General features: G+C 42.1%; 1 protein-coding gene across 1 annotated transcript in view; it reads right to left on the reverse strand.

Annotated features, from left to right (window-relative positions):
• LOC137351606 (transducin-like enhancer protein 1) overlaps nt 1-26408 on the reverse strand; it is a 186189-nt gene that overhangs the window by 130444 nt on the left and 29337 nt on the right. The window contains exons 3-4 of the mRNA XM_068016207.1: nt 17567-17630; nt 9162-9206 (exon numbers count right to left, since the gene is read on the reverse strand). Coding sequence (XP_067872308.1) covers nt 9162-9206; nt 17567-17630 — 109 coding nt within the window. The remainder of the gene's footprint in view (nt 1-9161; nt 9207-17566; nt 17631-26408) is intronic.

The following is a 26408-nucleotide window of genomic DNA, read 5'->3' on the forward strand; positions in this document are numbered from 1 at the left end:
CACCAACTCCACCCCAACCCCTCCAAACACGTAAAGATCCCTCTTCTGTTATTTATTTAGAGATACAGCGCTGAAACAGGCCCTTTGGCCCACCGAGTCTGTGCCGACCATAAACCACCCATTTATACTAATCCTACATTAATCCCATATTCCCCTACCATCTACCTATACTAGGGGCAATTTACAATGGCCAATTTACCTTTCAACCTGCAAGTCTTTGGCTGTGGGAGGAAACCGGAGCACCCGGCGGAAACCCACGCAGTCACAGGGAGAACTTGCAAACTCTGCAAGGGCAGTACCCAGAATCGAACCCAGGTCGCTGGAGCTGTGAGGCTGCGGTGCTAACCACTGCGCCACTGTACCGCCCCAAATTGTTGTACAAGTGACTTCCAGACAAGGACACGAATATTGGCGGAGAAAACAAAGAAAATAGCTGGCACGAGTTTAAGGCAGAACTTCTTTCTTGTGGTTCTGGTAAGGCACATGACAATTCAGAACTGCTGTCAGAGCCATTGAATTGAATCACTGTTTTCATTGCTTGCCATATCAAGTTATATATTGGGACTGTTAACCTATAACCTGCTGAATGCATGAACAGATATTGCAGCTTGCATCTGCATGGTTAGAGACATCTCTAGCTGAAGACGGGTTTGAACCAGACAGTTTGGTTTTGGAAAGTGCTGCCCAGTCACTGCAAAAATTAAAAAACTGCCAGGCAGCAAAATTAAGTTTGTTTTCTCAATTAACAATTTTAAACACTTGCCTCTCAAGGACTCAAGTTCTGCTGCGATATAGTTTCAGGCGTGCTGGCCAACCTCCAGTGAATAGACAATTGAAAGTCATCAGGTAATCTGTCCTTGTTGAGTGGCCATCACAGTAAGCAATGAATAGACGATCACGGGCATAGGTTTCTCCCTTCAACAGGCCAGGGCTCATGTCAATTGTATCACCTTTACGGACGGCCTAGCAGTGATCGTCTAACCCAACACAGACAGAGACAAGGGACTGATCTTAGTAGTGTCTAAACAGCTCAGCTCCACACCATAAATGTCAAGATAAATGTCATGGGCCAACCAACAGCTTCAAAACAAAAGAAAAAAAACACAGTCTTCAAAAAAATGTTGGTACATAAAGGATGACCCTGGTTCTAAGCCTCCGACGTGAGAAAGCAAGTAGTTAAACAGGCTTTAAGAGGCTGTAGGTATATCTAATCTTGCTCCACTCATGCCTGAAGGAAGTGTATGAAAACCCAAAGAGGAAATCCAAATGCTGAAGGCACAAAATTAGTGGTGTAATTCTGAGACGCAAAAATATATATAGAATTTTGGCATAGAAAAATGATGCTCCCTGGCTAATTTTAAATTTCACATTTATATTAACTGACTAACCAGATCATTGCTTTCCCTAAAATTACATCAATAGTCATTCGCCCAGAATGGAGATCTTGCTCCAATTCACAAAGAATTACAACATGGCAGCAGATTTTTCATGCCGGTTCACGTTGGTGTTTCTCCTTCACACGACCAGTAATCCTAATCCCACGTGAACATCCTGCATCCACATCACTTTATCTCCATTTCTTCAACCACATATGTAACCTATTCCTAAGTGTTGTCATGGTCTCTTTCAATTACCAACGGCCTCACAACCCTCAGTTTAAAAAAAAAACTTTATTTACATTGAGTCTTATATCTATGTCCTCTTGATCATCAGTGCAATAGTAACTTCATGTCAGGGAAGTCCCACAGTGTTTACAGCACTGCAACAGTAGGTGCCAATGGGCAGAAAGGCCAAAAGCAAAGTTTCAACATTTGCTTCTGTTCGAACTCCTTTGGGCCTGGAGGAGCAAGAGTGTGTCCCACAAGACTCCTCAGTCCTAGCCTTCGTCCAATAGTGTTCAAACCTTCCACAACCACCCCACCATCTCCAGAACCCCTCCTCCCACTAACTGCCAGGACTCATTCCCACAGCTCCCTGGCTGTGACCTTCTGACACCAAATTCCCACTCCCTGGCCTGGTAGTGAATCTGGTTGGGTGGGTCTCTAGGAATATTTTTTCATTTAAATGAGGTTCTGGCATTCAGACTGGCAGGGCCTCCACATTCCCAAATTCTCCAGGTGCCCCACCCGTCTCGAGGCTCCCATTCACCGTTCCCTCTCTCCTTTTAAAAAACTGAGGCCATCATTTCAGAGAGTGAGTGATAAACCTGTGAAACAGGCACCCAAGGGAGATGGAGGAAGTGGAAATTGTTTTGCATCAGATATTAGATTGATTTCTTTCAGAAAAATAATAATTTGGGATTTGAGACATGATATACCATCAAGTATAGGATGCTTATGAGGAACAGGCGCCTTTGGATCCATGATTTTTGAAGCTATTCACCACTGGGGGTTTCCTTGCCTCATGTCTGGGTTGATGAAGAGTAATTGATTGATTTCCATGATTAATCAACAACTCCATTATCAATGTTCCATGCTGCTACCAGGATGGTGGAAGGCAAACTAGAAGGGCCATAGTATTTTATTGTTTATTCCTATGGTCCTACATTAAGAATTGAGACTATAAGCACTTAACATGCAACAGGCAATACCAGCGACAGGAAGGGAGTTGAATAAAGCTTTAGTTATTAAGGTCATGCAGTTAAGAGCTCATACTAGCTTCATGGTTCATTTGAGGTTCTGATCGCCTACTAAAGTGATCATTTAAAGGAACTTTAAAGATAGCATAAAATTACCACTGCAGCTTCAATGATACAACAGAGAGAGTATTAAAGTGCCCCAAATGTTCATAATAATCACCATTAAAAGTAGTTTACAAATATTTTAATATGCAGTACAAAAACACAATGAAAAATTAAGTTGTCATATAGAATCGCTGATGTTCACTCAGATGCAAAATTTCAATAGACCCAACACTGAACAAGATAGTCAACTGCCCATGTGTAGTTATATTTGCAATAGGCACATGCAGTCCAAGGTGTTAACTGGACAGGTAGTCACATCTCAATCGCCAATTTGGAAGTTTCAAACCTGCAGGCCCGAGGCAACTTGAGACTATAAATTTTCCCCTTCAGTCATTGACATTGTCCAGTTTCCCATCAGGACAAACATTTTTTTTTTAAAGTCTTTGCATTTATGTAGCACCTTTCACTGCCTCAGGATGCCCCAAACTACATTACAGCCAATTCAGTACTTTTGACGTTGTTACGACCACAGGTCACACTATATATTTAAATGTTTACCCAGTTACCAATGCGGTCAATCATATACTCCACTCTTTATCCTAGAATAAAATACACCAAACAGGTTTCTTTAATAAACAACAAAATTATCCATTTATTATGAAACAAGACTTAACCAGTAACGAAGCAAAGCATTAACACAGATTGAAAAATTAAAGTTCCCTTTTTTCCCCTGGACACACACACACACACATTAACGAAAAAATAAAGAGACTTTCTCTTTAGAGCTGTTACAAAAGACAAAAAAAAAACTACTTTGGCCAAATACTTGCTAATTCTTGAATTTATAAAAATGTGGAAAGAGGTCAGTTGTCCCTTTATTCTGGTATCCTAAATAGGCATAGATGGCAGTCACTGGGATCTTTCTAGAACAGTTCTTTTCAGGCGATGTTGAAGATCAGTTTGGCAGGTTTTCCAAGAGAAATGCATCATCACTTTCTCTATTTCTTACAATTGATTCTGAAAGAGATGGAAAAACTGGCAGGCTTTTCAAAGAGATGGAAAAGGCTGAGCTGGGGTTTTGTCCTTGGCAGGTTGATTTTTTTTTAAAACTTTCCAAACACTGTCCACACCCTAACTCCCTGCCCAAAGCAAAACCAAAACAATATCCCAGGAGTCAAGCCTCCTGACCCCTATAAATCTTGACTAGTCACTTCTCTAAAGATCCTCCAGAGGTCAAAAAGCCCCCACTGGGTACATATTGGAAGACAGGTGACTTCCAGTAAGGGTCCAAAAGACCTTCCGATGACCTCTTTCTTAAAAGAGAGACAAAATCCAGCATCTATGGAATCTTTTTCAGTTTTAAAACTCAAGTCCTCAAAATAATATTTTGTAACATGTATTGGCTATTGCAACATAGGAAATACAGCAGCCAAATTTGCACAGCAAGGTTCCACAAACAGCAATGATAATGTCTTTGAGATGTTAGTTGAGGGATCAACAATAGTCAGGACCCTGGGAAGAACTTCTCTGAATAGTGCCATGGGTTCTTTTACATCTACTGAGGGAGCAGATGGGGCTTCAGTTTAACATCTCATCTGAAAGACAGCACCTCCGACAGTGCAGCACTCCTTGAGTATTGCACTGGCAGCATCAGCCTAGATTTTCTGCTCAGGTCTGGGGAGTGGGGATTCAACCCACAACCTTCTGACTCAGAGGCAAGAGTGCCAGCCGCTGAGCCATAGCTGACAAATAATAAACAGCATTCACGCCCTGGTCATCACTGGACTAGAACTTTTCAAACTCACAGCTCAAGAAAGCAAAGCCTATGATCAGCACTTAATCAAAAAAAATTTTTTTCTTTTTTAAAAAAGGAAGCTCTGTCCCCTAGCAAAGACGATCAATTTTGAACCATAAAATAGTTCCACAAGTAGTGGTACCCAAAGGGACTATCCTATGAAGAGACATTGAGAAGTCTAGGCTTATATTCCCTGGAGTTTAGAAGAATGAAGTGGATCAAATTGAAACACAAAATTCTTAAAGGAGCTTGACAGGGTAGATACTGAGAAAATATGCTTCTCCTGGCTGGGGAAATATAGAACACCGGGCCAGTCTCAGAATAAGGGGCTGGCCATTAATGATTGAGGGGACATCTTTCCATCTCAGTCAAAAGGTTACGAATCTTTGGAATTCTCTACCCCAGACAGCTGTGGATGCTCAGTTGTCGAGTATATTCAAGTCAGAGGTCGATGGATTTTTGGGTACAATGGGAATCAAGGTATATGGAGATAGTGCAGGAAGGTGGAGCTGAGGTAGATCAGCCACGATCTTATTGAATGACTTGGCAGGCTCAAAAAGGGCCAAATGGCCTACTCCAGCTCTTGTTTATGTTTTTAAGTGGTAGTTATTGATCCACAGGCCTAGATACAAAGTAGACAGGCTATATGATCAAGACCAAGTTCAGTTCTGTTTTCACTGGACATTTGCATACATGCATTTACCAGCAGAGGTCACAAGATAAATTACAAGTGGGAACCTGGGTTGACTTTCGCCTCTGGCCCATGTGTGTAAAATCCAACAATAGCATCTTTCACCCACATCAGCTGAAATTAGTTAGCTCAGCACAGATTAGTGATGGAAACTTAGACATTTTCAGTCTCTGACTTAGTTCCACACAGGTCAAGAAGCTTGATTAGCCAGTTTATAAAAAACATAAGCATGTATTATATCCATTCTTTCTAGTTTTTTAACAAATGTAGAGATAATGCATGCTTAAAAACCCCCGAGGATGTAGCAATTTAGATGAACAGTTTTCTCCATATAATGCCATAAGCGGAGCAGGCACTGCAGCTGCCGCATCCATACAATCTTCAAGGTATGCTTTTTGAACAAGTTTTCTACCTACACTAATTTTTTTTTCCTACCGCTCCAGCAAATTTGAACCACATATGCAAAATATTACATCAAACACCTTAGGCAATTGGCACAGCAGGGTCACTGACAAGACATGTCACATCCGTTTTATTTAAATGCAGAAAATTTGATTAGTGGGCCTTAGGTGGGTTAGAATGAGTCATTGCCGGGCTCTCAGGCACAGCGTCACATTTTTAAAAGGTCGTCAGCACTCTCATCTCTGCGTCAGGAAGTCACGAGTTCAAATCGAGGACTTAATCGAAACCGCTACTCCAGTGCAATACTACAAGTGAGTACTGCACTAATGGAGGTCTTGTGTTGGGAATGAGACAGAGGCTCCATTTCCCTGTGAACATTAACAATACCAAGACGCTATTTTGCCCCAACATCTTGGTTAACATTCTGACCTCAATGACCAGAAACAGAATATTTGGTTACTTATCTCAGTTTGTGGAAATCCCGATTCAAAAAATGTCACATTTACCTACAGAACAAGCCACTGCAGCAAAATTATGCTTTGAATGTAAAATGCTTTATGAGAGACATGATCAGGCACTAAAAAAACACAAGTTTTTTTATATATATATAAAAAAGAGAGAAAAGAAGGGAATATACATGTTAAGAATATCAAGTGCTCCCTTTCAAAAAAGGTACAATTCCTTTTTTTTTGCATCGTTTTCACACATTTAATGACTAAACATGAGAAGGGTAGCTATTCCAATGCTTTCCCTAATGTATTCTTATAAGTGGTGCCTTTGAGCAACAGCAGCCCTCGGGTAGCTCCTTATGAGAGTTTGCTGCGCACAAATTGGCTGCCACATTTCCTACAATAGTGACAACACAAAGTACTTCATTGGCTGTGAAGTGCTTTGGGGTGGCCTGAGGTGTTTTTATAGCACCTTTCACAACAAGTTCTTGCTTTCAGTTGTGGTTGGGTATCTCCCCTCCAACATCACTATAATGCTGAGCATAACAAATCACAAGGGAGAAAGTGTGCTGTCAATGGTGTGCCCATCTCCAAATGTTTGAGGTCACTGTACCCAGCTGAGGCAGCAACCTTCTTAGGTATCTGTGCCAGTAGAAATGAAGGGTTTTACAATATGGATCTTTGCGAAATAAGGATGCCAGCTTTCAACAGCCCACTGCCCATTTTTCAGTTGATAAACGGTCAACCAGCAGTTGAAAATCAGAAAAAGGGGTACCTCAGCAACCCCATAAATGCCCTAGGCCCACCTATTGCAATTTCCAAGTGGGCCTGTAAATAGGCAAGCAACCCACCATCCTGAAACAAGCAGGATGCTCCTTAAAATATGAAATCTTATGCCAGTTGTAGGAACCCAATTGTAGTCTTCAGTTGCAAATGGGTGGAGTATGTCCCATGCATGCTCCAGCCGGTTGGGCTACTGGTCCGAAAAGAAAAAGATTGCTGGGGAGCGCTTGAAAACGTGCCAGAAACTTCTGGGTCCACCCCAAAAAAAATTCTGATCTGCTGCCGGCCTGTCCTGTCCCTACCTCACTATCCAAAAAAAAAAAATGCCTGGGCAGTCTTTTATATCCAGCTGCCTGATGAGGCAGATAGGACCTCAGTTTAACACTTCATTCAAAAAAAAAAGCAACATCATTAGAGCACATCCTCAGTACTGAAATGAGGTGCCAGCCTAGATTATGTGCTCAGGATGCACTGCAGTAACTTGCCACTGCTCCTTCAACAGCACCTTCCAAATCCACGGCCTTTACCACCTAGAAGGACAAGAGCAGCAGACCCATGGGAGCATCAGCCCCCGCAAGCTCCCCTCCAAGCCACACGGCATCCGGATTTGGAACTATAATCGCTGTTTCTTCACTGTCCTGGAACTCCTTCTCTAACACCACATGGACTGCAGCAGTTCAAAGTGGCAGCTCACCACCACCTTCTTGAGAGCAATTCGAGGCAGGCAATAAATGGGGCCTCACCAGTGATGCTTACATCCCATTCACAAATAGAAAAAAAACCTAGGACGAGAATCCATTGCATTCCGACTTGGAAGAAAAAGAGAGAGTGCTATTGACTGAGCTAAACGTACATGTGGAAGCTGATACTATGTCAACAGTTGATGTCACCAAGAGATAGCATGTGGCAAAGAACACAGAGTTCCTCTGGTTGGAGGAATCAGTCATGAGAGATCATCAACTTCAAATTGTCACCAAGAGAGCAAAAGAGGTTAGGAGAAAGGTCTTTACACGGTGGGCTGTTGGACCATGGAAGAGTTTGCCACTGTGGGGGTGGGTACACAGATAATGCAAAGACCAGTGCATCTTTTAAGGGAAAATTGGATAAACATTTCAAACAGAGCAATATACAGGACTACAGAGAGCAACCAGGGCAGTGGAATTAGTCTCACATTGCTCTGGCACAGACATGATGCACGAAACAGTCTCCTTCTACAATAGAGAAACAAACAGGATTTGGAAACAGAAAAAAAAAGAGGAAACAGGAAGATTAACAAATGATGGAATCTGCATTTACAGCTGTGACCAGAGAATTTTAAAAGTTAACATATTAGTTTGCAAACCCAAGGTACTGGACCACCACATGCCAAGCGTGGACTGAACCCAAAGAAGGCAGAGATGCACGTGCCAAGAGTGCTTTATAATATCACAACTTGTGGCATATATGAAAAAGGATGCCATGGTATTTCATTGTAAAATTGGTACCAGGTGGCAAATTAAACCATTCAGAATCTCCCAGGTTCAATTTTGCTCTGTGCTGAGAAAAAAAAACTCAGGCGAGTTAGGGACAGAAAGGCAAGGGGAGGGGAGAGAAAGGAAGATTATTGCACTATATATTGTTGTCATCCTCCCAACTCAGGCACAATGAGTCAGGGATCCTAATCCTCATCAGTATTCAGGAACCCCTGCTGGATGTATATGGCTGTCAAGTGAACTGATGTTGCTCACCAAGAATGGCCTAATATTCCATCAACACTCGCTATCTTGACTTATGCGTAAAGAATGGCCATGGCTTGTTGAGAAAGGTAACAGAGGGTAATTGCCCCTTCAACAGCGAAGGGAAAATACTGGAAAGCACAAATCACTTCAGTTTACAAAAACAGTACATGCGTGCACTCATCACATTCATCAAATAAAACCATTATGCAAGTAAAATTAAATTTCACAACTAAAATGCCCAGCAAGTAGATAACAGTTTAACCACCTTCCCTTAAAAAAGGGTCTGCTGATAGCAATTTGCGGACTTGAGTTTCTCTCTTCCAACCACCCCACACGCACCCACCACCCCACCCCACCCCCCGCACTTCTTACCCCCACTCTCTCCCATCTGTTCTACAATTACCAGAAAAACTGTTTCCTATCATTACAAAAACACAATTCTTCCACAATGAATGTGAAACAGCCATCTGCCAACGTCTAGGTCTTGCAGGCCAAGCTTTGGGGGAGGAATTGCAAAACCAAATACTGATTTATATTCATACTACCCACATATTCTTGGTTTCTTGTGTGAACTGCAGATGACAGGCAATTATTCCGTTCATTAACCTCATCAAAGGCTTTCATTTCCTCTTGTACTTACTTGTTTATGCATCTCAAGATTGAGGCCATATGACATCTCATAGTACTGAAATAAAACAAAACCACACATTAGCAAAGCAACAAACATTCAAAATGAAAGCCACAGAAACTGGTTTTATTGCAACACAAGGGGTAATCTACAAATTTCGAATGGAAAGAATTTAACCACTGGTCAACCCATTTAATTCATTAAACATCATACAAGTTCAGCAACATTTTCTCTACTCGCAAATTCACATAACTCAACATTTTATACACAAACTGGGAGATGAACATAAATAGCATGTTAGATTAAGGAATCAGACTTAGGACCTAGGTCATATTGGGGTTCAGTTCAGTTCCAGAGACACTCCCAGCTCTTCAAAATGTTGTGGCATTGAAAGCCCGGACATTGAGTCAAATTAAAAGACGTGTCCAGGTAACATAGTTCCATCCTGTTCCCCCAAGAGATCCTTCTCATCTTCGGAAGGTAGTAAACAAATGTATTACGCACCAAGAGAACAATTTTTACAACAGTCATTAGCTTATCTGGAAAATAATTGTTTGCAACTTCTGTGGCAAGCAACATTAATTGTCTTGCATAAATGGACCTTTTTTCACCAGCTATAGAAGTTATCTGGCTTAATCATTTGAAACATCACTACAAATCACATCATGAGATTATGAAACTCTGATATACCATTGAAACTAAAAATGGGACCTTATTTTCTCACTTAACTGCATCGCCATTACAGAACACTTTACAAATTAGCCATGATCTCACTGAATGGCGGAATATGATCGAGAAGCTAAATGGTCTACTCCAGTTCCTATGTTTCCATAAACAATGAACTTCTTCAAATTGGACTGTTATGCGGGAAACCTTAGTAGCATTCTTCCCAATGAATGGTCAATCAACTTTTTTTTTAAAATTGGTATTGAGACAAGCATGTTAGCAAGAACACCAAGAGAACTCCCCACTCTTCAAATAATAATAGGATTGTTAATCTCCAAATGAAAACAGAAGCAAGCAAATGGACTTTGGGTATTAAAAAAGGGGTAGAGTCTCTGCTTTGGATGCAAACTGCGCTAGTTTTCTGAGGTCAATACTCAAACTCATTTGCATATTCAAACATAAAATCTTCCATGAGCCAGTGCAGTTGGGCAGCATTTTGAACGCAATTGCTTTTTCCCCCTCCATCCGCTGCATTAAAACAAAATATTACTTGATATATTTAAGTGTGATAACATGAAGTTTTATTAATGCAGTTAAAAATGAGTTGATCACAAAAAATAAGCAATTTTTAATTAATCTAGTCCACCATCTATGAATAACTAGACTTCAAATAACTGAAAGGAATCAGAACTACTTCCTAGTTCCATTTGTGTGCAGTAGTCAATTTCTCAGTCAGTTAATGGTTTTTAAAATATATTTAGTGCCTTTGTACCCAAAAAAAGCTTAAAATTAAAAAGAACCTTCTCAAAAGGACCACAAACGGCACAATTAGTAGAAACTCATCGTGCTAATTAAATTTGATTTGGGGGGCGTCATAGTTTTATGGGCAGGGCCAGCTTCCGAAGAGTTTTCAACCAGCACAAAGAAAGATCGCAGTAACTCTATTTATGTTGGACGTTACTTGCACACAAAATTCCTCGATTTTTTGCACTAGCTTGGCCGAATTATGCCGGAAAAGCCAGTGCAACCCAACGAAAGCTCTACCCCAGAGTTTAAAGGGCAGCACATGCAACAATGCAGCATTTCCTCTGTAGCACTGCATTGGGGCTTGAACACATGACTTTCTGAAGCAAGTGATGAGAATGCTACCAACTGAGCCAAGTAGATTATATAGAAATTAAAGCAAATTATAAATCAAAATAATATTGGGCGGCACAGGGGCGCAGTGGTTAGCACCACAGCCTCACAGCTCCAGCGACCCAGGTTCAGTTCTGGGTACTGCCTGTGCGGAGTTTGCAAGTTCTCCCTGTGACCGCGTGAGTTTCCGCCGGGTGCTCCGGTTTCCTCCCACAGCCAAAGACTTGCAGGTTGATAGATAAATTGGCCTTTGTAAATTGCCCCTAGTGTAGGTAGGTGGTAGGAGAATTGTGGGGATGTGGTAGGGAATATGGGATTAACGTAGGATTAGTATAAATGGGTGGTTGATGGTCGGCACAGACTCGGTGGGCCGAAGGGCCTGTTTCAGTGCTGTATCTCTCTATGACTATACCTTCCAGTTTCAAATCACAAAATGGAAACTGAGCCAATGGTTGTGTGTAATCAACTTGGGAACTTCTTGGACTGAGGTTATTCTTATTACTGCAACATAGCATCACTCAAAATCTGAATAGTTTAGGACTCAACATCTAACCCACTCAATTCATTTGCCTATAGATCCTAACTTCCAATCCACCACCTCCAGACTCAGCATTCCCTCCTGCCACCACAAAGAGGTAGTTTTAAGCAGTTTCTTAAAAAGGCGGTGAGATGAAGAGGTTTGGGGATGGAATTCTAGAGCTTAAGGCCTAGATGGCTGAAAGCACAGCTGCCGATGCTGGGACGAAGGAAGTAGAGCAGACGATGCACAAGAGGCCAGATTCGGAGGAATGCAGAGCTGTAGAAGTTACAGAGATAAGGAGGGGTGAGGCCATGGAGGGATTTGAACAGTTTCCAGTTGCGTATGCCAGTTATCCTATAAGGAATCCAGTCACCGTTTCTGTGGAGTTTCCAGAGAATGAGACTATCTGCTACAGCAGCTTCTGAAAATCTCTAAATTGGTCACTGGAGAAAATGATAAATCAACTATAAAACTGCTCCAGTGCAAACTCTGGCAATTTACTTTCTTGGCACAGTTAGCCAACTTTTAAAATCAGGTTTTAATAAAAGTACAACATGCTGTACTTTGATGCATCATTGCACACCTCTGTTTACAAGTCTGGCAGTGTGCCAAGCGCCAACTTCCTAAGGAAAATACTTGCCTTTTAAAGCCATCTAAGCTCTGGACTCATGACCCCCTCCTTTAGCAAATACTTACCTAACTTTTATTTGTGCGTCAATCATTATCAGCTGGGAAGCTACTTATCCCAGCTTTTTGGAAACCCTTAGAGACGAACATCTGCCAAAAACACCACAAGAGAGATTGTTGCTGCCACATCTTTCAGTCATGTTTTACTTTATCCAAAGCAAACAGCAGTATGCTCAAAAGAAAATTACCATATCTCCCTCTCAAGCTTCTAAAAATAGCTGAAATTTAAGCAACAAACATCCCCCCAAACTGAAAAAAAATGTTCTAAGAAATTCAGGATACAAAAACTCTGCAAATAAAAAAAAAGGAAAAAAAAAATCTTTGGATTCTTTCAAAACAGATGAAAGCAACCAGAAACTATTCAAGTGACACTGCTGCCTTGTTTCAGGGCCAGCTTGGCTACTTTATCCATCACACTCTTTGCCATGTATCTGTCCCCAGACATCCATTCCAGCTCTCCAAGACCTGTAGCCTTCAGCTCAGAGGGGTTCCAGGCTAAAGGCAGAATTTTAGACCAGGGTCCCCAGGTCTCTGCTGTGCAGTCTTCAACAGTTTCTTCAACTGCCTCAGGTATCCACCTATGCATTTTTCTGGCTGCAGTTATACAATCAGTCATCATCAGTGGCGCACACATTGGTAGACTGATCGGGTACAGCTCCAGCAGAGCTGTGTGCATGCAGGCTGCAAGACACATACAGCTTCCCACCAGCAACACACAGGAAACACTCAATAAGTCAGGCAGCCTCTGTGGCGAGAACAGACAAGTTGATGTTTCAAGGGTGAACCTGCCCATCAAAATTCCAGTTGGTCCAACATCTGATATGCCAACCTGTCCATTCTCCGCCGATGTTGCCTAACCTGCCGAGTGTTTCCAGCAAATTTTTCCCTCCTCCAGATTTGCAGCTGCTTGCTTGTCCCAAGGGGTGGGGGAGCTAAATTCCGAACATGGTGAGCATATCCCATTGGCGGGGCTTCCCATCCAACGCAAGATTCCATCCCTTGTCTCATTATTTTAAAATAAGTTCATACAAAGTTTGAGGCTCACTGGTGGTCCAATGGAAAGCCTAAACACTTTTGGTCTGAGCTGTACCTCAGCATACTAAAAGTGCTGCAGGACAACCTCTTGGAAGGTTTTGTTTAGTTTTGGCGTACTTGAATTTCTAGATAGGACAACAACAGCTCGGTTTATACTCTCACTTTCTGCCTCTATGCATGTGCAAACCACTTCAACAGCACCTCCCTCCCACTAGGGAGCAGCAATATCAAGGGAATATCAACGGCGATTTCTTTGTCAAGTCGCATACCATTCTGACTTATATTTCCATCTCTATTGTTACATGATTAAAATCCTGGAGTTCCTCATTTAATATCAACATAGGAGCACATCATAGGAGAACAGCAATAATTCAAGATGATGGCCTACCACTATCCTCTTGGACATCCTACCCATGTCCACTGAACAAATAAATAAACCACTTTGTAAGAGTCTAGTATAAGAGAGCATGTTGAAGTTATTTCATTTTGGTTCCATTGCCTCATGTTTATGGATCAGGCCCGGTTGGGCCTTCTTTTGCTCTCTGGACAATTTATAACACCACTGCTACTCTCTGGGTGAAAGTAGACATGGGCCTCCATTTAGATATTTATGTTCAGTGCTCCATAGACAGCGATTCTTGAGCATTTTTTCCATCAAAGCCTGATTTTTAAACCATGGCACAAAAGAATGGCCATGAATCATTTTAAATTAGATGAATTTACAACCAACGATGGTCACAAGTTTACACCCAATTTAAACACCATCTTTAATTGCTCTATAATCTCATCCCAGGAAGCAAAACTAGTACCCAAAGCCTCACCAGTCACGATGATTTAAGCATGAGATGACCACTATATTGGACCTGCCATGTATTATTCTGCATAGAACTTTCACAAAAGGAACTTTTGGGTCAAATTGTTCATTCAAATGGAAGGAAAGTTAAAGTGACGAGGCAGGATTTTCCACTTCTGTATCCAGTAGTCACTGGCCAAAAAGAACAGCAGATGACGTTTTGGGGAAGGTTTCCTTTTGCATAGCCAAATAATGTACTCAATTTCCCCCCCCCCACTTAGAAAAACACATGGCCAATACCCCACAACAACCATGCCATAGTCCTTCCAGAGCCAGAGTCCAATTAAATAGACATTATAAGCAATTAGGACAAGAGTATCCAAGCATTTAGTCTTCATCTGCCAATTAGCTGCACACCATGGAGACTCCCAAACCACTTTTGAAAAGTTTAAAATGAATATTGCCATTAAACATGCATGTAACTCAACCTGCCAATACCAACAGATATAGATGTTCCAAGTTAGAATTTGGCCACCAATGAAGCAGTATTAAGAACAGCCTTTTCCAAACATTCAGGCCCACAGAATTCAAACAGGGCAAACCAGCCAGTATGAAATACAAAACCAAAATAGAACGGAGCTGCCTGGGTTTTGAAGCCCAAACTGGCAAGGCTCATATGCTACTTATGGGCTATAGTTTAAAGAGTCTAATGTTAGGAGCCCCTAAATCAACTCCATATAAAATTACCCATTTTCCTAAAAACCATTAGCAACCACAGCAAAATAAGACTCATGACAGCAATTTTGGTCAATTTGAAGCCTAGACCTTGGAGCTTAAAGAATATTTCAACTGGTTCATAATACCCAATATAGCTTTATTCTAACAGAATAGATTAGCTCATGTTAGCTTTTGCATTTAGTCCAGTAATGCGTTAAGGTAGATGTACACCCCACAAAGAGGGGGGTGTAGGTCACCCTGAAGACAGTTTAAGTTGGGTAATGGAGATTTCTGGAATTGGATAGCAATTTTTATTGCACCATAATTTTTAAACCACAATATTGACAGTATCAATGTAAGCAACATTTTTCATACTACCCCTTCCCCTGCAGAGAATGGTCTTGCCAATGGGCATATCGACCTGTATAAAAACAGAAGACGAAGAGAAGCAGTGGAAGCAAGGGTCTCAAACGAGTGAGGCTTCATGGCAAGAGACAGCATCCTACTCAATATTACCCCTATTGCTGGCGATGCATTTGTGCTGTTGGGTAATAATAGATTAATGTTTCGAACATATTACTCTGCCTGTTATTTCAATAGGAGGGGCATTAACCTGCTCTTTTAATTAGGTGAATTTCTCTGTTAAAAATAGCGAACAGAAGGATGTCATACAAGCTTGTTTAGCATTCATATTCTACAATTAACAGTAATTTCCAGCCTCACATATTAAAAGTTGTTTGAAGTGCACCACAGGTCAATTAACATTTGAAAGAAGAAAAGGCAGAGGAAAAAAGATGTGACCCATCACCAGAACTCAGTTCTACGGATTTGCTTGAATGACATTGGCTTGTCCTCATTTGCCCTGTTGTTGGGCGTACCAACAGCTTAGTTTTATCACAGACCCAAATCCCACTTCACTCAGTCTAACTCATTTTCAAATGGCACAAGGCTTATATTTAAGAGGCGTTTTTGGGCCTACAAAATTATTTAAAGTAGTCAAATCAGAATACCCCCAATTCATGTAATTCTAGGTTGCTATGTGGTCAGGTTAAGAGATAGTGAACCATTTCTTTTAGTGAATGTAGAATATACTGCTGCTTAGCTTATTGTATTCATGTGTCCACAAATGATATAGCTGGGGTTAGATTTCCCATACCCTGTAAAGCTGAAATGAAGCCCTGGCATAAATTTATTTTCATATTTAAAATACCGGTAACACTTCCAAGAGACATTTTTTGGCTTAGAAGCCAGAACTATTAGTACGGCAACTACTCGCATTTGTAGAACATCTATAAATGTGGAAAATCATTGTTTGAAGTCACATGACAAAAACAGACACTGAGCCAAAGAGGGATGTTAGGAGGGTTGACCAAAAACTTGGTCAAAAAAAAAGCCAGCTTTAAGATGGATGTTAAAAGATTATTATGGGGGAAAGGGTGGGGGTTAGCAGGAAGAGGAATGCAAGAGGCCCCAGTCAGAGTTCTGGTTGAAGTTATGGAAATAGGGAGCTGAAGAGCCAAGAAAAGGATTCAAATATCAGATGAGAATTTTACATTGAGGGAGAGGGAGGTCATGATGATCAGCAAGGACAGGAGTGCTGGATGAGTGGGATAGGGTACACGCAGCAGGAGTAGGCTCAAAAAAAAAAATAATGTTGGAAAACCACATCAAAAAAAAAGTGTCAAAATCTTTTGAGAGTGGTCCCAGGGTCAACTGTGACAATAAATCTCACGTCCTCAGCACTCAATTCAACTTTCAGTAGGCTCTAATTCCACCACTACTGCAAACTGCTTTTTTGGTGCACTTTACAATGTTTTCTCTAATATAAAAAGTGTTATAAATGTCCAGTATACGGACAACAAATTATGACAAGCCCGTGCCCCACTGCACTCAGTCCAACTCTGCATTTTTACTAGTCATGGGACTGCTTTTAAATAGAAACATAGAAAATAGGAGCAGGAGTAGGCCATTCAGCCCTTCAAGCCTGCTCCGCCATTCATCATGATCATGGCTGAACATCCAATTCAGTAACCTGTTCCCTCTTTCTCCCCATACCCTATAGAAACATAGAAAATAGTTTGGTCTTAATGATTGAAGCCAATGTTCAGCATATCAGTTTTCTATGCTGGCTGATGTGTGGGTGATCTGAGGAAATACAACATCTTTTAGCTGTGTTGTTAGATATAGAGTATTGCTACTCAACCCGAAACAGACGGGATCCTGACGACTTGGGTTGAGTCGGACACACTATACCACCACCTCCGGTACTTAGCTCCAATCTTAAATGTACCTTTTAAGTCAAGTTACAGTTTTTGTTGCTCATCTGCACAAGCTTAAAAAGGTGAAAAGCGGAAGCTAGGTTAACAGAACATTCCTGTGGTCGGGTCAGGTATGGGAAAAAAAAAATGAAAGGACTCAGCCTGGGTCTGATGTGGTTCTGTGAGGCTTGGGTCAGGTTTCATTTGCAGACCCAAGCTGGCCTTTAGTTAGATGGGCAAAAATGCTGACCAACATAAGCAACCCACACTACAGTGCTAACAGTGGCTGGAGGACTGAATAGCAGGGGTTAATGTTATTAAAAAGTAATCGAATCAGGGTATTACCATTACATTTTACACATTACATCAATGTCACATGCAAATCATGACAAGAACTAGACATAACAGGAAATTATTGCTAATAGATCTGTGACAAGCCCATTGTACCAGTAACTGCATTAGTTTATTTGATTAGAAGAGCAACTAAGATATTGTTCATTCTTTCATTCCTTAATTTTCAAATTTGCCTTCATACGCTAATTTATGAATTGGTGGTAAAGACAATGATACATTATACAACTCTTAAAGAATATCTGGTACTCACCATCACGTAATGTCGCTGCATCTCTGTCTTTTCACTGGCCAGTTTTTCACATTCCATCTTAAGACTTGCAAACAAGGAAAGAAATGTCAGAACATATTTTAAATGGCTTCCCTGCACTCCAAACACACTTTCAACCTCCCATGGAAAAATACTGACATGCAAGACACTTTTGACACTACCACCTCAAAATTATACTTTCTTCACACTCTTGGACAGAAGACCAGGAAAACCTTTCTTTACCACTAGCTTCTAGGCTCTAATGTCAATCTCACATCAATACCACCCACAACGGCTGCTCCTCAACTTCCTTCTTGATTGGCTGGAGGTCCCAATATGCAATCTTAAGTGTTTTCATCTCCCTGCATTCTCTATGTTGAAATCACAACCCATTGTACTATCTCCTACTCCAAATCATTCCTCCCCAGGATCTCAACTTGTGAAAATCCTCACCTCCCTCAGTTACATTTTCTACCTACATGCTTTTGATATCCAGGGGTCACAAATTTTAAAAAGGTAATTGGCCAAAAAAGAGAGAGAGAGATGAGAATTTTGTGTTATAAATACACACAGCCAGTTTCGATCAGATTTTGTTTTTGCTCATTTCATGGGTTGTGGATGTCGCTGGCTAAGCCAGCATTTGTTGCCCACCTTAATTGCCCTCGAGAAGATGGTGGTGAGCTGCCTTCTTGAACCACTGCAGTCCATCTGGTGTGGGTACTCTCATGGTGTTTTTAGGGAGGGAGTTCCAGATTATGATCCAGCAGCAGTGAAGGAACAGTGATGTATTTCCAAGAAAGGATGGTGCGTGGCTTGGAGGGGTACTTGCAGATGGTGGTGTTCCCACTGGTTTGCTGCTCTTGGTCTTCTGGGTGGGTGGGGGGTGGGGAGAGAAGTGGTCACAGGTTTGGGAGGTACTGTCGAAGGAGGCGTGGTGAGTTGCTGCAGTGCATCTTGTATATGGTGCACACTGTTGCCACTGTGCATCGGTGGTGGAGGGAGTGAATGCTTAAAAAAGGTGGTAACTGGTGTGCCGATCAAGCAGGCTGCTTTGTCCTGGATGCAGAGCTTCTTGAATGGAGCTGCACTCATCCAGGCAAGTATAGAGCATTCCATCACACTCCTGACTTGTACCTTGTAGCTGGTGGAGAGGCAGGAGGTGGGTTATTCATTGCAGAATTCCTAGCCTCTGTGCTGCTCTTGTAGCAGTATTTATATCACTGCTCCAGTTCAGTTTCTGGTCAATAGTAACCCCCCAGGATGTTGATTGTGGGGGAATTCAGCAATGGTAATGCCATTGAGTGTCAAGGGGAGGATGGTTAGATTCTCTCTTGTTGGAGATGGTCATTATCTGACACTTAAGTGGCATGTAACATTAGCACCACACATCAGCCCATGCCTGAACATTGTCCAGGTCTTGCTGCATATGGGCACGGACTGCTTCAGTATCTGAGGAGCTGCGAATGGTACTGAACATTATGGAATCAGCAGCAAAAATCCCCACTTCTGACCTTATGATTGAAGGAAGGTCATTGATGAAGCAGGTAAAGACAGTTGGGCCTAGGACACGATCTTGAGGAACTCCTGCAGCAACGTACTGGGGCTGAGATTATTGGCCTCCAACAACCACAACCATCTTCCTTTGTGCTCGGTATATCTCCAGCCAATGGAGTTTTTTCCCCAATTCACATGGACTTAAATTTGCTAGGACTCCTTGATGTCACACTTGGTCAAATGCTGCTTTGATATCGAGGGCAAAAATCACTCTCACCTCCCCTTGAGTTCAGCTCTTTTGTCCATGCTTGGGCCAAGGCTGTAGAGGTCAGGAGCTGAATGGCCCTGGTGGAGCCCAAGTTGAGCATCAACAAGCAGATTGTTGTTGTTTAAGTAGTGCTTGATTGCACTGTCGGCAACACCTTCTATCACTTTGCTGATGATTGAAAGTAGACTGATGAGGCGGTAATTGGCTGGATTGGATTTGTCTTGCTTTTTGTGGACAGGACATGCCTGCAATTTTTCACATTGGTGGGGTAGATGCCAGTGTTGTAGCTGTACAGCAACAGCTTGGCTAGGTGTGTGGCTAGTTCTGCAGCACGTCTTCAGTACTACAGCCAGATGTCGTCAGGACCCATAGCCTTTGCCGTATCCAATGCCTTCAGTCATTTCTTGATATCACGTAGAGTGAAACGAATTGGGTGAAGACTGGCATCTGGTGATGCTGGGGACCTCAGGAGGAGGCAGAGATGGATCATTCACTTGGCACTTCTGGCTGAAGATGTTCACAAATGCTTCAGCCTTTTCTTTCGCACTGATGTTCTGGGCTCCACCATCATTGAGGATATTTGTGGAGCCTCCACCTCCAGTTAGTTGTTTAATTGTCTACCACCATTCATGACTGGATATAGCAGGACTGCAGAGCTTTGATCTGACCCAATAAAAACTTTCAAAAAGAAATTGGATATCTATTGAAAAAAGGTAAAATTTTCAAAACTATGGAGGAAAGAGCAAGGGAGTGGGATTAATTGGCTAGCTCTCAAAAAGAGCACTGGTTGGGGCACAATGGGCCAAATGGCCTCTTTCTGTGCTGCGAGATTCAATGGAATTCATCCATAGAAACCAAAGTCTAATGCCATCTAATCATTACGTAAGGACTCAGCTGGTCTCCCTTTCCTATTCTATCGTATTGGCTTGGATATCCTTCACTCAAATTTATCACTATTAATAAGAACATCCTTATTAGCTTGCATTAAATAACATAGCGCACAAGGAAGTTTGACTGTGGAGCTCACAATAGCTTTCAGTAGCAAGGTACTCATGACATTACTAGAATTAAAGCACAAAGGGAGACAGATTCTGCTCATTAAAAATACTCTGGCGATGGAGTATTTTTAACACCAGTCACTTCAATTGATGCCACTTGGTTCTCTCCCTCTCCTCCTTTCCCCAGCTTTCAGGGCTAAAAGGTTAATGAGGCTTCATAGAAAGCTATTAAGCTTAGGCAGTTCAATGGAAAAAGGCAGCAGCAGGTGCAATAGATGCTCTGCAGGAAAGAGCTTACTATTAAAATGGAATCTTTGATATCAGAGTTTGATTTTAAAAGTAGAATCAGTACGGATTATTTGAAAGACAACATAGTTATACATTTTCTTTTCCCACAGATATATACACCATTAAGTGAAGGCCTCATCAATTTAGACCAGAGAACACGGAGATTTAATCCCAAGCCTGTGCTAAGTTATGTACAGTCTATGCAACAGCAGCACTGTCAAAATATTAGGAGTGAGATTATAAATGACCAGAAAGAATGATATATTTCAAACCCTTAAAAGATATGAAGTGGTGCTTACTTTTCAGTGAAAGTAAATTCAAGCACATAGTAGCTAAAACCAAAATATGCAGCATTAACAGGTCCAAAAAAAGAGTAGATTGGTCTCTATAGACAGTTTGAGCATGTGGGAAGGGGGAGGGAGAGGAAAGACAACACTAGGATTCGCACATCCAACCAACATCCAGTGGCTCTCGCTGGAGATTATTAGGTGGACAGAACAATGGCTAAAACAGAACATTCTATTGGATAGTGCAACAAGCCTCAATGCCCAGACTTATATTTGAATACAAGTCACAAGGAAGGACTCAGAATGCAATTCTACTCAAACAGGACTGACCATGTAGCAAAGAGAGGGGAGGGGAAAGAAAAAAAAAAATTGCATTTATAGAGTGTCTCTCATAACTTCGGGTGTCCCAATGTGCTTTACAGCCAATGAAGTACTTTTGAAGTGTAGGAAACACAGCAGCCAATTTGCACACTGCAAGTTCCCACAAATAACAATGTGATAATGACCAGACTATCTGTCTTCAAGCGCATGGGTAAGGCTTCCACTGCTATGTCCAGACTGGCCAAGAGAGTGTGGGAAAATGGCGCACTGACACGGAACACAAAAGTCCGAGTGTATCAGGCCTGTGTCCTCAGTACCTTGCTCTATGGCAGCGAGGCCTGGACAACATATGTCAGCCAAGAGCGACGTCTCAATTCATTCCATCTTCGCTGCCTCCGGAGAATACTTGGCATCAAGTGGCAGGACCGTATCTCCAACACAGAAGTCCTCGAGGCGGCCAACATCCCCAGCTTGTACACACTACTGAGTCAGCGGCGCTTGAGATGGCTTGGCCATGTGAGCCATGGAAGATGGCAGGATCCCCAAAGACACATTGTACAGCGAGCTCGCCACTGGTATCAGACCCACCGGCCGTCCATGTCTCCGCTTTAAAGACGTCTGCAAACGCGACATGAAATCGTGTGACATTGATCACAAGTCGTGGGAGTCAGTTGCCAGCGTTCGCCAGAGCTGGCGGGCAGCCATAAAGACAGGGCTAAAATGTGGCAAGTCGAAGAGACTTAGTAGTTGGCAGGAAAAAAGACAGAGGCGCAAGGGGAGAGCCAACTGTGCAACAGCCCCGACAAACAAATTTCTCTGCAGCACCTGTGGAAGAGCCTGTCACTCTAGAATTGGCCTTTATAGCCACTCCAGGCGCTGCTTCACAAACCACTGACCACCTCCAGGCGCATATCCATTGTCTCTCGAGATAAGGAGGCCCAAAGAAAAGAAAAAATCTGTCTTAGTGATGTTGATTGAGGGACAAATATTGGCCACAACACTGGAGAGAATTCCCCCGCATTTCTTCAAAGTATTGTCGTGGGATCTTTCACGTCCAGGGTCATGGTTTAACATCTCATCTGTAAGATGGGAAAGTGAAGAGGGAGTATGGTTGAGCTACAGTGTTCAAACTGTAGAACATGGACCAAACACTGCCTGTAACTTCGGACACCTGGCCCTGGTGATGCGACACAGTCTCTCTTTATTGCGACACTGTTTTATGCACTTAGCTTTCTGTGCGGATTTGTTTTGTTCGAATTTTTAGGCCCAACAGTTTAGAAGGCAGTATTTCCACAGAGGACTTGACTAACTAATTGTTTATACATGGCTCAGAGCCTCCATGATATACAACAAAGTGAGCTACCAAGACGTACACCCTGGAGTGGAGGTAGAGGTGGTTGCACATGAAAGATAAAGAGAGAAAATCATAGGACCAGCAGATTGACACAATATTGTGTCAATCACTTTTGTTTGATAGCTGGCAAAATAGCGTGTGTTATTTTACTGGGATGATGAGGCCCTTTAAAATTATAGGGCATAGGCTTCAATGTCTGAAGCAGGTTTCTGCTAGATTAGATGCTTCAGTGTGTGCCGCATTCATCGAGTCTGCAATGCTTGGCCAGCATCCCTTGAAAATTGCTCTGCAGTCAACTTATCCCCCCACAAACAAAATCAAAAGGCGCTTTGTGATAAAACTGGCATATTCTACTTTTAGATTAGACAGTTATCAAATCATGACCAACTGTAAAATCCGATGGGTACATTCTGTATTTAGAAAGGTGGAAGGAATTGGTTTCATTTTCATCTGCAGGTAATGCCATGGGAATTTGAGTGCAACATTTAATTCCAACAAGATAGCAAGCAAGCACTGAGAATCTGGCTTCACATTTTTTTTTTAAAAAGCAATTTTTTTTGAATGCTCATCAAACGAATGGTTGTCAAGGTTAGGGAATGAAACTTTTCATTTCCGGCATCTAGCAATCCCAGGTCATGGTATCGTACCTAACCTAACAGAAACCTACTCCAAAACATTGAAGCCGGTGGTCTAGAATTTATCATGGACTCATTATGTTAATAAAGATCCCTTTACTCTGTCCCAAAAATATGCTTCCTAGAAAAGCTCTCACTACGTGTCTCTTAGACAAGCCATCCTGTGGCCTCTCTAACAGGGATTATGAATTTACTGCCAAACTCTTAGCAGTTCAGTGCTATAAACCCATGGATTGAGACTGCCTAAGGTCATTTCACACTACAGAGGAGACTTTCATCTAGTTAGTCTGGGATGAATTTAAACCCAGTGCCCCAGAGGTGAAAGGTCAATGCTTAACCCAATGTCTGACTCCACAGATTCAAGTCATCCTGTATCACTGCTAAAAATAGTAACGGAATAGAATATGCACAAAGTGGCTTTTGTACCTCCAAAAGTAATAAGGCTAAGAATGTCAAATAATGATACAAACAAATGCTTTCCCCACAGCCTAGTGAAGGACCCAGGTCTGATTCTTAGCATTGGGGTTTGATTGCAAACAAGACAGTAACAGAGTGTGGCACAACTGGATGACACAGAGACAGACAGAGAGAGACAGACAGACAGCGAGCACAAGCACCCAAGCTTCATAATACAGCATATCTTGCTGAAAAACAGATGCATGCAGAAGTTCGGGAGAGAATAGGAACAGCCAAACAACAGTGCCAACATCCAAATAAATGGCACTCGAGGAAATTGTTGTATTTATAAAGCACCTTTAATGTAATAAAATGTCTAAAAGGTGCTCCATGGGGCATTATAAAACAAAATATGACACCGAGCCACATAAGGAGATATTAGGGCAGATCTGCCAAAGGCTTGGTCAAAGAGGTAAGTTATAAAGGAGCATCTTAAAAGAGGAGAGAGCGCTAGAAAAGGTTTTGGTGAGGGGGATCTTCCAAAAGTTAGGACCCAAGGCAGCTGAAGGCATGACCACCAATGGTGAAGTGATGAAAATTGGGAGATGCTCAAGAGGCCAGAATTAGAGGAGCTCAGAAACTGGAAGGTTGAGAGGCTGGAGGAGATTACCAAGATAGGCTGGGGCGGAGTGAGGCCATGGAGGGATTTGAAAACAAGGTTGAGAATTTAAAAATCAAGAAGTTGCTTGACTGAGAGCTAACGTAGGTCAGCAAGCACCGGGGTGATAGATGAACGGGACTTGGTGCGCCTTAGTAACCCACAAGAGGAAAAAATGTGAAACACTGTGCAATAGGATGAAAAAGAAAAATGGGAACAGCTGTGCGCATTTTGGACACTGCACTGAATTTTCAATATCTGTTGGATGTCGGCTCTTCCATTGTCTAATGGAGTCAACCAACTTATCAAACAATCCAATGTTCTAGCTGTCACATTCAGCACTTCTAGTTTATGATGTACAAAAAGTGGCATTGCTTTTGTTAAGGGGAAGGGGGATAGGGAGAGAAGTATGAAAGGATGGAGGCAAGAAGTCATGTGGTGGAATAGAAAAGACATTCCAAGAGTCAAATCATGACAGGGATAAGTACAGGAAGCAGACGCAATCCAACCAAGCAACATGTAGTTGATCATAAGTGAAAAGGTCAGCCCCACCATCAGTTTCCCCCACAAAAACATTAAAAGAAAAATCAAGTAGCATGTTGTCTATTTCTCTCTCCTCTCCAAGGCAGGTGACAGTTACTTTGACAGCACTTCTGCTCAATGCTTTCTTCACATTCAGGCATAAATATTAAGCGTCGCCCAGTGAATCCCATTCTCGGCAGATGTCCTGCTTGCATCCACTTTCCAGAAGTTACTGGAGAACAATGAGGAAAGGGATGCTGGCTTCCCTCCTCTTTAGCCCAAGTGTGTTTAGAGCAGTCATAGTCCCTGCACCCTTTCCAGAAACCACCCCCTCCCCCTACCACCTCAGCATAGATCAGAAATCAAACCCATTACCCTGGTACTGAGCCCTGTCCCCCACTTCTCGCGAGTTGGCAACCACATTAATACTGCTGTGGAGACACACCAAGTGGAGGCAGATATCATCCTGCCAGGGGCAAAAGGAGATGGATCACCATGGTTAACTTTTGAAAGGCTCTGCGTGGCCCGCTCCCAACAGACAGTGCCCCTCGACAGACGTAGGTGGGAGAAGGGGCTGCAAAGTGGCAGCGTGCATTCTGCAAACTGCACTCCCAGCTAGCGAGGCTCTACACTGAGAATTTACCGTGATGTCCTAGTCAGTTCAAAGGCATCACTGACAACGGTCTGGAAATTGCTTTGGATGCAGGAGTCTCTAGGAGATCAAGTGGCAAAAATTGCAAATCGACATGCGCGATGGGGAATTGTTAGAGCATTGGATTTTGAATCAGTGGGCTTCGTATTACATGAGAATAATCAAAGACCAGGAGAGGCCATGTGGGCCAACAATGTTCTCCTGCAGGTACCCCAACTTTCCCAGGATAGTATCCACTGCATCTTGAATGCCCCAATGTGTTTGGGATAATGTGCTGGGCAAGACAAATAAATATCTCACTTTACTTGTTTTTTTAAAAAAAAGATTCTCAGCATCTGTTTTAAGTTTGCTTTTCACTCTTTTCCAAACAGCAGATTCTCCGCCGGTTTGAGTTAAGGTAGACCCTTATTTCAGCAACCAAGTGTACCTCCTTATTGGAGCAGATGTCGGCAACATCTGTGAAAATAGCTACATGTTGCTTTTATTCACAATCCTTCCTCTGCCAAACACAAACAACTGTTCCCATTGGCAAAAAGAGACGGCTTTGTTGTACGGCCTTCAGTTCCACCAAAAAAAGTGCAGTCAAAAGTCATTGTCAGCTGCACAAATGGAAATGTAAAAAAACAAGGTCAGCTGCCATATAAAATGAACCTTCCAATGTTGAAGAACACCCATGCTTTTGATTTTAAACATTTTTTTTTGAAAAGGAAGTAAAATAGAATTAGATTATCTGCAGATAGACCCAATTCAAAAGCTAAGTAGATATGTGGAGAACACCAGAACCATATGGGGGTTAGGAATGGAACCACAAATCATTGAAGCTACCTTACAATATACGCAAGCAAGTTCAGATACAGTGCAGCATCTTTCAAATTACCCCACTAGTGACAACTGCCAGCAACATCACTCTGGCTTTCCCCCCCAACCTTTGAGCATTCCAATAGTTAGATATTATAAACATGTTTTCCCCTC

The sequence above is a fragment of the Heterodontus francisci genome, chromosome 36 (genome assembly GCF_036365525.1).
Source record: "Heterodontus francisci isolate sHetFra1 chromosome 36, sHetFra1.hap1, whole genome shotgun sequence".
NCBI classification, from domain to species: domain Eukaryota; kingdom Metazoa; phylum Chordata; class Chondrichthyes; order Heterodontiformes; family Heterodontidae; genus Heterodontus; species Heterodontus francisci.